This window comes from Amphiura filiformis, chromosome 20 (genome assembly GCF_039555335.1).
Source record: "Amphiura filiformis chromosome 20, Afil_fr2py, whole genome shotgun sequence".
Taxonomy (NCBI): Eukaryota; Metazoa; Echinodermata; class Ophiuroidea; order Amphilepidida; family Amphiuridae; genus Amphiura; species Amphiura filiformis.
Genome location: NC_092647.1, coordinates 42,083,339 through 42,095,859, shown reverse-complemented (window position 1 = coordinate 42,095,859; position 12,521 = coordinate 42,083,339). Strand labels below are relative to the sequence as shown.

At 35.5% G+C, this 12,521-nt stretch overlaps 1 protein-coding gene across 4 annotated transcripts in view; it reads right to left on the bottom strand.

Annotated features, from left to right (window-relative positions):
* LOC140143107 (cilia- and flagella-associated protein 337-like) overlaps positions 1–12,521 on the bottom strand; it is a 58,665-nt gene that overhangs the window by 16,628 nt on the left and 29,516 nt on the right. For all 4 annotated transcript variants that reach the window (XM_072165158.1, XM_072165157.1, XM_072165160.1 and 1 more), the window contains 10 exons: positions 11,725–11,830; positions 10,883–11,104; positions 9,378–9,476; positions 8,595–8,697; positions 3,771–3,835; positions 3,012–3,076; positions 2,054–2,213; positions 1,611–1,768; positions 1,245–1,409; positions 683–798 (listed from right to left, as the gene is read on the bottom strand). In XM_072165158.1, the coding sequence (XP_072021259.1) occupies positions 683–798; positions 1,245–1,409; positions 1,611–1,768; positions 2,054–2,213; positions 3,012–3,076; positions 3,771–3,835; positions 8,595–8,697; positions 9,378–9,476; positions 10,883–11,104; positions 11,725–11,830 (1,259 nt within the window). The remainder of the gene's footprint in view (positions 1–682; positions 799–1,244; positions 1,410–1,610; positions 1,769–2,053; positions 2,214–3,011; positions 3,077–3,770; positions 3,836–8,594; positions 8,698–9,377; positions 9,477–10,882; positions 11,105–11,724; positions 11,831–12,521) is intronic.

Sequence of the window (12,521 nt, the reverse complement as noted above, 5' to 3'; positions counted from 1 at the left end):
ATATCAAGGATTCTCAAGTACTAATATACTATAGGATAAGCCACTCGTTTGCGCAAATGAAGTCAGTCATTCAGCCTATGCGCCTTCATGCATGTGATGGCATAGCATTAAACGTCAAAAAAACGCGAACATTTGGTCAAATCTTTCCATTACTATCATATCGTGAAAAACCAAATAGCTGAGGAGTAAGCTCAATATGCTAGGAAAATATTATAACCGATGACCCCATGACGAGACTGGCTAAATAAGCTGCATTTTTGCTGGAAAGGGTCCGAATAATTGACAGTTGATGTGCGCCATCTTGGAAAAATTTATGGTACCAAACTACCAAAACTGTCAATCAATTACTACGGTACCAAACTTGGTACCAAACTCCCTAACAACCGTCACTCAAACTGCCGATATGTCAATCAAACTGCCGTAAAGTGACTTCGCTTTTTGTACAGGGATTGAATACGAGTGTCACAGCCCTGATTATATTTGAAATCCAAACACCCACTAATGAACACATAACTTTAATCTCCCACACATTGGGTGTAGATTTCAAATGGATCAAGTCACCCGTTCAGATAACCCCATTTGAAACTCACACTCCCTGTGTAGAAGAATAAGTTCATATCGTCCATAGGGGGTGTATGGATTTCAACTGGAATAGCCCATTCATAAAGATCCTAGGTCTCACCTGTCCCAGCCTATGACCACCAGCCCTCTTTTGAGTACTACTATTTGAGATATATCAGCTGGACTTCCCATTCCTGCATGAAGCGTGTGATGACAGTGTCCGTTGAAATCCCATACCTAAAAAACAACAAACACAAAATAATGAAACAGCTTAATAAACAGAAGTCTGCATTGTGAGCACACCCAGTTCCAATTGTTTCTTTGTTCTTGTTTAGGGAGTCTTCATAAATACTTTGGTGTGGGTTGGAAAATATAGAGGGATCAAAAATATTTTGGGTCTTAAAAAGAGGGATAAAAAACATCCAGTCCTTAATAGTGGGGATCAAAAAATTTGAGGGTAAAAGTATGGGGTAAAATGTACAAGGTATGCACATTCCAAAAACTTCTCAACACCTACAATTATAATGTAGCAAACTCCCTGTCTAAAATGACGGGCAGACGGCTGGCTAGCTAAGACACTGCCCCTGTTTCTGCAATGGCAATTGGGTTTGAAGCCATGCCTTAGGAAATGGGTGATTATAATTAAGCTTATTAGAACACATACCAATCCATGTCAATCTCACCTTAACTGTCCCATCTGTACTCCCTGTATACAACCTGGTCTCGTTCAGATCAAGAGCCAGTGATGTAATCTCGCTGCTGCCATGACAATCCACAAATTGTTTGACCTTTTGACCTGTGTCCAACATCCACACATTAACAACTGAATTCTGGCAAGCTGTGAAAACCTGAGGGAAAAATGACAATTTGTGAGAAATAGATAAACACACAAATTCCAGGTATGACAAATTTTACGATGGGTCACTGGCCACCCTGGTATTTAAGATAATTGGGCCTTTTTGTAGTTTTAGCCCATTTTGATCATTTTCATCAAGTTTGCCACCTTGCTCCCCCCTCTGAAAACATCCTGGCTACACCACTGCACATACCTGATTACATCTGGGACTGTATATAGCAGATGTCACTGGTTTATCATGAGTTAAGATTCTATCTTTGACTTCTGGTTTCATCTCTAGTAAAGTAAACTGGTAGTTGAAGGTCATGAACACACGAGATCTGTCTTCATGGAAGAACAGTGATGTAGTCACTGCAACAAAAAAGACATGGTCTTGTTAAGGGATCAGATAGCAATGATTGCGCAGTATTTTTTGTGGGACATGAGAGCACATCAGACAAAATAAATTGCATTCTGAATAGAAGGAATGTCCTTCTGATATTTTGATTTTTTGAAATTTGCAATATAATACAAATTTTATGCCAAAATTGCTTAGCATAAATTGCAGTCTTTTTATTTAGGAAACACTCCAGCTGTTCGTTGTAGGCACATCCCTTATTACGAATCAATTTCTTGTTTGTTTGTTACCAAACTTACATTGTGGTCCTTTAGGAAACATGCCAGCCATTCTTTGCAGACACACTTGGAGTTGTACATCCCATATTCTAAGCACCTTATCTTTTGAGAAGCTTATGAGTTGACCACGCCCATAGTTGAATTGAACATGCATAACAGGAGCCATGTGACCACGAAGAAGCTGAAATTACATGGCAACAAAAATATTCATATAAATGAATAACATTAACATGAACGGGTAAAGAATTTCAATAACATTTTCCATTTGAACAAGTGTGTACTTGTTGGATTTGAACACCCATATGGTACAGGAGACCAAGTATCTCCTCCTCCCATATCCTACAACATGTTACAACTACCAAACATAACATTCGTTGAAACAAAGGACTTGTTCAGCACTACAACTGATAGGGCATCATAAATACCATCAATAATGACAGTCATGCCAGTAGTTTAAAGCAGGGCAGTGGCCAGCATGAAAGATCCTCAGCATAAAAAAACATCTTGTCCAGGGATGTAAATGGGTAACAGATCAATTACTTGACAATCAACTTGGTCATCGGCCAGGAGGCCGAGTGCTTGCGTAGCGCAGCATCAAATATTGATGGGGGCTTGTATGGGAAATATGCTACAGCAGAGGTTAAAGGGGTATCACCCCTTTACAAATTGTGTTTGCTCTTTTAATACTGAAATATCTTGCTTGTTTAGGCAATTTCTTCATCCCATTCCGGAAATATAATTTTTTTTTTAATCCGGAAATTTCTGGAAGATTTACATCCCTGCTTGTCACATAACATTAAAACTATCAAGTCAGTTGACAATAAAAAAAATAATGAACAGGGTTAACAGTAATTGACACAAGACAAAAGCTAATGTAAGTGAACTATTTTGTTGCATGTAACGGTAAAAAAAAATGTCAGTGTCTACTTACTGTTCGCCCTGTTTGCTTTTTAGTTATTTGATTAAAATTTCAACTTACCCCAACTGGTTTAGACACCACATAGGGATTCCACAGACACACATGATTGCTGACACCAGCAGTAGCTAAATAGAAAGAGAAAAGAACAGTAATCTCAATCGGGCTGGCACAAAAACTCCAGTCAGTACAAAAATAAATTGTCCAGTTTATGAGCATAAATTTTAATGTAAAAATCTTAATTTAAACAATTTTAATTTTTAATTTAAAAATTTTAATTTAAAAATAAATTTTAATTTAAAAATCATTGCCAGAACAACCAACATTTTGTGATATTTGATTTCCTGAAGTAGCTCTCAAACACACAAACTGAAAAATGTTGATTTAATAGTTTCCCCTTTTTTCATTTGCTCAGTCAGCATAATGTTACATTGCTTCATCACATTGGATGTTTTGGCTGCTTCATCTTGCACCCTCTGACATGTAGGGGATGCTTACTGTTGCCATGCCATAAAATAAATAACTGTTTGTAAAACAATTCCTTAAGTTTGATTTTTTATCACAGGAATTAACTCCCAATAATTACAAAGAATAGGCAACTTAGTATTTTCTATAAGGAGACGATTGATACTGAAAGGCCCTGTACAAACCCTTAGGAAAATTGTCCTAAAATTGGGCAATTTTCTGGAAAATTCTGGCCATTTTTGCCCAACTAGGGCCATTTTCACCTTCCAAATAGTGTTTTCTGTTATTTTTTCCTGATGGGGGTGGGGGAGGGAAGACAAAATTGGGAGGGGTACTGAACAACATAACCCAACTCACCAATAAGATTCAATGTGTCATGGTAGTCAAATGCATTGACACCCTGAGCGATGTTAAAACTACTCCTGTAAAAAGAAACAAAACAAAATAGCACATTTTATTAGAGGTTGTGCAATAATTATGAGCCCTGGGGAGGGTAAAATTTGGCAGGCGGAAGAGGGGGGGGTGGCAAATTTTGGCATGCCATTTGGAAATTTACCCCAAGGGGCTCATAATTATTGCACAGTCCCTTACCTTCACTGTACATCATTCAAATTGCAAACTATACATTATCCAAATGCATCACATTATTCTGTATTGTATCCTGATTACGTCTGAAATGCTGTAAAGCGCAACACATATTCTGCAGAGCATTTCATGTGGTTACACATACAATATTTCCGCTGTCACCTACGCTGTGAATTTGTGTATACACTCTACCTTGATGTAACAAATGAAGGGGTGGGTGTAATATAGTCATAACCCTCCCCCTTTTTTCGGTGCACTTGTTACTGGTTTCAAATCAGTTGCAGTTAAAATATATAGATTGGACAACTACTTTATCCATTTTTATAAAAAGTAATCCTTATATTGTACTTAAATAATGTGTAATTTTTGCACCAATATGAACTTATTGGCATGATTACAGCTATGTAATGTTCCCTGTTTTTCTTCAAAAAAGAAATGTGGGTTAGCACTATATTGCTACCGACTTTAAACCTGGGGTCCAAGATTTTCTATGAACAACAATTTTGATCTGTAATCATTGAGAATGTGTTTCTTACATCAACAACGACTAGATTTGATATTTTTTTCAAAGAAATATCCATCTCATAAGTAGTTCTAGAAAGTAGTGTGGAATTCTTGGGGCAAAAAGGTCCTAACCCACTAATTTACAAGTGACCGGTTTGTGTGTAAAAATTGTACGAATGATTTCAACAAAACAGTTGAAGAAAGCATATACTTTATGCTTGTTTAATACACACCTATGACGTCGCGCTATTGTTTTACCGCTCCATTATTTTCCACGAATGGAGCGATGATCACAATAACACGCCATTAAGTAATGCCTTTCTCTTTTCTCTGAAAAGCAAATACTTTTCAGGAAAAGTACTGGCATTTACTGAATGTAGTGTTAATATCAATTGCACTTTTGAAAAGCAAGTATTTGCGAAAAAGTGCGGTATTGTTATCATCACTTCATTCATGCAAAACAATGATACGAAAAACAAGAAGAAAATGATTTTCATTAATACAATAAATTGAGGAAGCGGATAGCAACATTTGCACAGTATTGTCATGGGACCTGAGAGCACATCAGACATATCGAATTGCATGCTGAATACGAGGATTGTCCCTATATCTAATAATAATAATAATTTTAATTTTGTGAAATTCGCTATATAATACAAATTATTAAAATTTCATATTTTTTATATTTTTCCAAATGTAACAGTCCTCGAAGTAAACTTTATAAATCTAATGATATGTAATTAAACTATAGGCCTATGTAGCTGTGATGAAAAGCCGACTCAATTGAAAATTTGACCTTTCATATAGAACTTAAACATTTGTTTCCAAAAAGACCTACATTTTTTAGTGTTTTGAGGAAAAAATCTATATCTTTAATAATGAAGGTCACAATTTTCATATGATTGATGGCTGTTCAACCCAACTTCCTACTATTTACTGCATATCGTTAGATTTATACAATTTACTTTGAGGACTGTTAAATTTCAAAAATATCAATTTTTAATAATTTGCCTTAAAATGTGTATTGTATCGCGAATTTAATAAAAATCTAAATTATTTGATATCAGAAGGATGTGTCTGATTTGCTCTTAGGTGCCACAAACAAAATACGTAAAAACGTCGCTATCCGAGCCCTTACAATGCAATCTGTGAAAAGCAAGTCAAGATCAAAACGGGCAGGTTAAATTGTTGGCTAAGTACGTTGTACTTATTATGCAAGATGTGTTTTACCCTCACTTAGGCTTTACTTAGTGAGGCCTTTACTTTTATTTATTTGGACCTTTCTTTCTCGCTTACTGTTTTTTATAACATTTTTTTCCTTCTTTATATTTTTATACGTTTTCAGTGGCTTAGGCCCTACATATAATTTGTCATATTTTGGGCAACATTGCTACATATACCTAGGGGTTGAAAATAGCCTGACCAAAGTTACCCCGCATTTGGGGCAACTTTGGACAGAGTATTACATTCCATGAAGAAAAGAAAATGAAAAAAATTGATCTTCGCTGTATATGGGCAAGGTTTTGTTTTTTGTGACATTTATCCCCATGCAAAATTAAGCAAGCACGCATCCTTGCTCACAAATATCGATTTTTATTTTGTCTGAAAAAATGTAAAAAAATGCTCATTTTTGGTCAAAAATGCCAATTTTTTTTCTTAAATTTCTTAAATTGGACATGAGCGACTATTCTTAACAAATTGACACCAAATATGACTAAAAACAATATTGCTGTGGAAATATGACCATTTAAAAATATATTTGAACGACCAAAGTTACCCGCTTACCGAAGTTACCCCCATTATACGGTAATTAAATATTACAATGTTAGGGACGCTCCATTTGATTTCGGAAGGGGGACTGGAAGTTGAGGTGGCTTTTATTTCGCGTTGAAGGCGGCGAAGTTTGTTTTGTTTTTTGCCGACAAAGTTCAAGGACAATAATAGGCCTAGGTAAAATGTGTTGTAGTACATTTAAAATTTTCGTACCTTTTCTTACCTGATTTTGGTCCTTCTGCTGCGAATCAACGATATATATCCTCGAATGATTCCATCACAAAATTATCCAAGATAAACAATAGTGTCCATAATTGCATGGTTGTTCCAAAATCGTAAACTCGATTCACAGAGAAGAGTATCATTGCTCAGGTATAGCGATAGGTGTAGTTTTCTTGAGGTTGACAACTGTAATGACCATTTCATATGAGCCTATACATGCTATATGACCTTTTGCCAATTTTCCTTATTATGCAAAATAGAGACCTAAACGCAACATGACGCAACTACTTCAACAGTTAATACATTAGAAGTGGGCATAAAGAACTATTGATGGTCTAATCACTTTAATGATTTTACTTAATCTACGTTTATTCAATTTGTGTAACAAACATTTTAAATCTTTATAATTCAAGAAGGTGGTTACGGATGATTTGAACTAAACACCTGGATCGTGATATGATGGGTATTTCTATAGAAATTTTACATAAAGCTGAGTCGGACTATTTTTGCACTCGCACTCTAAAATTTAGTACGATCATTATATTAGTGTATTGTCCGCATCAATGAGTAATTGATCAATTTGTAAAGAGCAACCTATTTCAATAACACTCCATTCGTGAAAAATAATGGAGCGGTAAAACAATAGCGCGACGTCATAGGTGTGTATTAAGTCGGTTAATGGCCAAGGATTAGAACGTGAGTGGGTAAGAATGGCTGAGCCGCGGAGCATTCCTTGGCCATTATCCTATACATACTTTACTTATGGAAATTCTCATGTACTTGGTCAAAAAACAACTTATCGCGAAACCAGTAACATGTGTTTTAGGTGGGTTAGGACTTTATTACACCCACCCCTTCAAATATTTGGGCAAAAAAAGTTTTAAACCACACTATTTTTGCAGTAATGGAATAGAAATAAATGATGTGTGTTACCCTTTACACCTAAATAATGTGTCCTTGGTAGTAAAAATATTTAGTGGTTTGGTGTAAATGGGCTATTCCAGTTGAAATCCACCCGCCCCTATGGAAGACATTTTCTTCATCTTTCACACAGGGAGTGTGAATTTTAAATGGGGTTATCTGAATGGGTGACTCCATTAATTTTGAAGTCTACCCGAAGTCTACAAACCCATGTGGAAGATTATGTTTTCCATATGGGTGTCAGGATTTTAACTTGAATAACCCAATGCAGTGATTTGTGATTTCTCAAATCTACCTAGCATCAATCAACCTAGGCATAACAAGTTGTACCGCAGAGGATATAAATTTTAAATCAACTCAATTCTATACTGCGCCAATAAAGTATCCTTACACTTGGAAAAATAATCACAATTTCAAAACTGAACAATATTTGGGGAAACTTGTTGTTCTTTTTAAATGCACTTTCTAATCCTGCACATTGTGACACCACATTGAATCCAATGTGACCTCAAGAAGTAATTGAATAGATGAAGGTCCAGTTTTAAAAGTGACAAACTGGCTTATACAAGGCGCAAAAAGATTCCAACAAGCGCAACAAAGAGGCAACACAGTTTCTTCAATGTTGCGTTATTTAAAGCAGTTTTTATTTCAGTTTTTACTTCTCTGTACTTTTCATAACTTTCATGTTATTTGTCAGTTCTTTTGTTTCAGTTTTCTTTTATTCCTTTTGTTTTAAATTAAAGCCAAACGCATAAATTAGCCATTCACCACTCTCAAACCAGATGTCTAGTCTGTGAAGTTTTGAATAGGCCAGTTTGTCACTTTTAAAACTGGACCTTCGTCTAATCAAATGCTTGTAACTTTGCTTCTTGAAGTCACATTGGATTCAACGTGGTGTCATAATGTGCAGGATTTAGATAGTGCATCTATTAAAAAAACAAATTTCCCCCAATATTGTTGAGTTTGGAAATTGTGATTATTTTTCCAAGTGTAAGGATACTTTATTGGCGCAGTATATTTTATTTTCAAAACACACCAAAGTACAAAATGCTTTTGAAGTTTGGCTAAAGAGCCAATATTTCTTAAAATTATCTTTTATGCAGCATATCTATAGAGTACTTGATGAAATTTAGTTTTGTTTACTCATACTGTGCTTTAATAAGTTGATGTACTTACGTTTTCATACGCTGTCTTGCTTTCTCAATCCAGCCTAGCACCATGGCATTACGAGTTGTAGTTGAACATGAGATGAAACAGTCTAAATGCTGTGCATATTTCACTGGTTAAGGTAATGAAAACAAAAGTTAGCAAATTAGCTAACCATAGGCTTCAATAAAAGATATTTGGGACTCCATTAAAGCACAAGTATTGCACTTGTAAGATAATAGTTACAGACACATTTGCCTGAAAGACTACCATTCACTTGCGAACATGATTTACACTTAAAGAGAATTTAGTGATCAGCAAATGACATGTACCTTATTATTTTATGTACAGAATTGCAAAGTTAACATTTCAAAAATATATTGATGACTGAGTTTAATGGACCTTTGTCTTACCTATTCCTTTTTTATTTTTATTTTGATGTGTGGGTGGGATGGGGTAGAGATGGGGTGTGTGCATGTGTGCTTTTGTAAACACTATCAATGAAGGACACACACATGAGATTTACTGTGTAACAGTGGACAACTGTGCTTTCAGGACGGTGCTGATGTTTTAAATAATATAAATATGCATCAACAACATCCACAGTTGAAGATAAGAAACAGCAACCTGTTGGGGTGTAGAGTCAGTATATATGTAGATCAGCTGTAAGAAAACTATAATAACAGTCCCTGCTAAGGCTTAAACTCAAATGTGTGTCTGCAGTACTGGAAATTAAACTTAAGTAGTGTGTCACTGCCCACATCTGCAATGGTTACACATGTGTGTGGGGGTGTGGATGCGCATGTACTTTACCTTGTCTTGCCCATTCTTTATGGTCTTGATGCCTCACCAATCTACAATACTTGAATTTATCCTTTATGAGATGTTTGAAATTCACATTGACTACTTGATCTGAAAGAAAAAAATAATGTAAGTACAAGTAAGTACAATCAGTAGGATATTGAGAAACTAGATTTCATGATATGACAATTGGATGAAATATAATGCTTTTATAATATTTTGCAGTAAACCTTTGACGAGAGCGCATTCTAAGCGTAGATCACATATTTACTGCGTTGAAACACACTTGTCTCGTGATTGGCTGCTGAGACGATCTGCTGTTGCCGAGTGGAACTTTATGAATGAACTTTGCGCCATTGCATTGTTAGCTCTGACTTTGCAACATCACGGTAGAATGCCCTCGTCAAAGGATTACTACAAAATATTATATTCTCAAGAACTAACAAAGAGATACAGCTTGCTGGTTCTTACTGATTAATGATGAATACTGACCAAGGCTTGAATGTAGTACTTGCTTGTTGGAATTGAGAGCTGTAAGTACATCATCTTTTACTTGCATATGGATGTCCAGATGTAAATTTGAAATTGGTTAAGTTTGATCTCACTTAGGGCAGGCACTAAGTAGACAATACTTGATTGGTCATGTATAGCACAAAATATTTTAGAAATACAAGGCCAAGTTGAACTACTGGTGGGCAAGCTGTGAACCCTAGTAAATTGGTCCAATTCTGTGGTAACAGGCAAATTTGATTAAAATTTGATATACATGCAAGTTATGATCATGGTCAGACATTTTACACTGCAAAATCTTTATTTTTGCACCTTATAAATTACAAAGATTTTTCATTTAGTAACTAACCTCTGGCTGGAATATTTAAATTCTTTGCTTGTTCACTCTTGCGTTTTGTTTCTGCAAAGTACTATTTGACTATTTGGTGGTACTTTTTTGGGGAAAGTGAGGCATCACATTAGGCTACCTTAAATTAAATAGTTAGTCTTAAAGCTCATGTGCGCATTAATAAAATCGCCCGCTTTATTCTAGCTGGACGTATAAATTTAATTTTTTTTCTGGTTTTTTTATTTATAAAACCCACCAAAAAAATCCCACATCAGACACCATCAGGTAATAAATAGCCTAAATCCAGAAATTCTCCTAGTATTCAAAACAGTAAAACCTGTGAGTAAAACCATGTGTGCGTATTCTTTTATGTACACTGTACTATTTTTATCATCCTTTTTTAACGAACTCCCTAAACGTTTAACTGCGTAATAGATTGCCTGTATGTCAGGTACAAATTGCCACAGCAAGGGTTGTTCTATCATCTCCCAGTGATTCTAAATTTTACCAAAATTTAATTAAAAACATCTATGCATGGACAATAAAAAAAGGGGAAAAAACAAAAACAAAATGCATTCAGCATTAGGTTTTCAAACTTTCAGGAACTTTAAGATAACTATTAAATTAAGATGGCTTTACAGCTTACAAATTTTGAACATATTTATATCAAACATATTACCTTGCCCATCACTAGTACTCTGAGATGGTCGGTCAAATAATGCAATACTGGTTGATGAGAAGACAAATGCATTGACATTGCCAGCAGTATCGCCCATCACTAGAATGGATTCGTTAGGATTCTGTGGATTGCCCCAGTAGTCCATACTGAGTGGTGTACTCTCTAAACCATAGACTTTGTATTGTGTGTTGAATTCCAATTTGGAGCTCAGGTCATAAAACACTAGAACAGAAAGACAGAACAATCAAAATTAAAAATCAAAATATCCATCGCAAAAAGTATTGCTATTTAAATGAAGGTATTTTCTTAAGGTTATTAATACTCATTTATAAAGAACACTAAATCAATGCCCATTTACAACATTATAGATAAATTGGTTTGACCATTAATATGATACTACATTGATGACTAGCTTAAAATCTCTAAGTTATCCATTTGACTAACAAAAGTTTGAATTTCAAAATGAAAACAACCACTACAACTTTCCTTTTTTCTTCTTGTAACAAATACACTAAAAATGATCATTGGAAACCTTCAAACGTTGTGATCCACATATGCCTTGGTAATGTAACCTAATTGAAGTTGAGAAAATTGCCATGTTGTATTTCCCAGTGGCAGATTTGAATAGCACACAGTATCCTAATCCCCTGGGGCATATACCCATGCGTAGAGGGGCAATTTGTCCATACACTGACAATGCACCCCGTGTAAACACGCCGATTAAAAGCTGCCACTGCAAAATCCATCATGGCGTTACTCTCAACCTGAGAAGAGACACACTAACTCTCAACCCGAGACGAGACACACTATACACATATTATCACTGGACCAACTAAGCTTACCTATTTCTTTGCTGGTGAATGACAATGCAATCTTATTCAGGTTTTGAAGCACTACAAATGTTGTTACCCACATATCTCTTGGTTTTACTGATTCATTGGTTACTTGCTACATAAAATAAGAGAAAATACACAACGTAAATTACGAAATTGAGGACAAAAAGTCAATGTAAATGTTTAGAATTATGATTAAGAGCATTCTAGGGGATACAGTGTGCTGTAACTCTAATCGAATGTCACTAAAAATGTCAAAATGAGGACAGTCAAACAATGAAAAAAAATGCATCTCCCTGTTATATTTCAGAACTATTTGCTTCAAAACTAGCCCCTTGTTCTCTTTCATTTGTCAGATGACTAAGTCTTTGGTTGTTCACATCCACTTTATATAAAATCTTCAGACTGTCTTGCATGCAAACTGTGCTGCACACATGTCCAATGACTGTCCTGCATGCATGTCCCACTATTTTGTGTATTTTTTAATTCTATTAATTAATCATGTGCCAATTTTATGGCCATAGGATTTCAAAAAAGCACACCATCAGCGCACATAGCATGCATCTTAACTAGTTGAACAAACTGCTTAAGTTTAGTTTTGTTTGTTAGCATAGGCGTATATCCCAGGGGATGGGGATAAATCCCCCCAATATTTTGCTAGGGGAATGGTCCATACAATCATCCCCCAATGTTGACACCTGTATGTGGGTTTCTGATCAAATTAACCTTATATTTTGTCATTATAGCCCCAAAACTTTAAAAAGTGCCCATTTTTGCGCGCTTTTGGAATATTTATTCCATTTTTG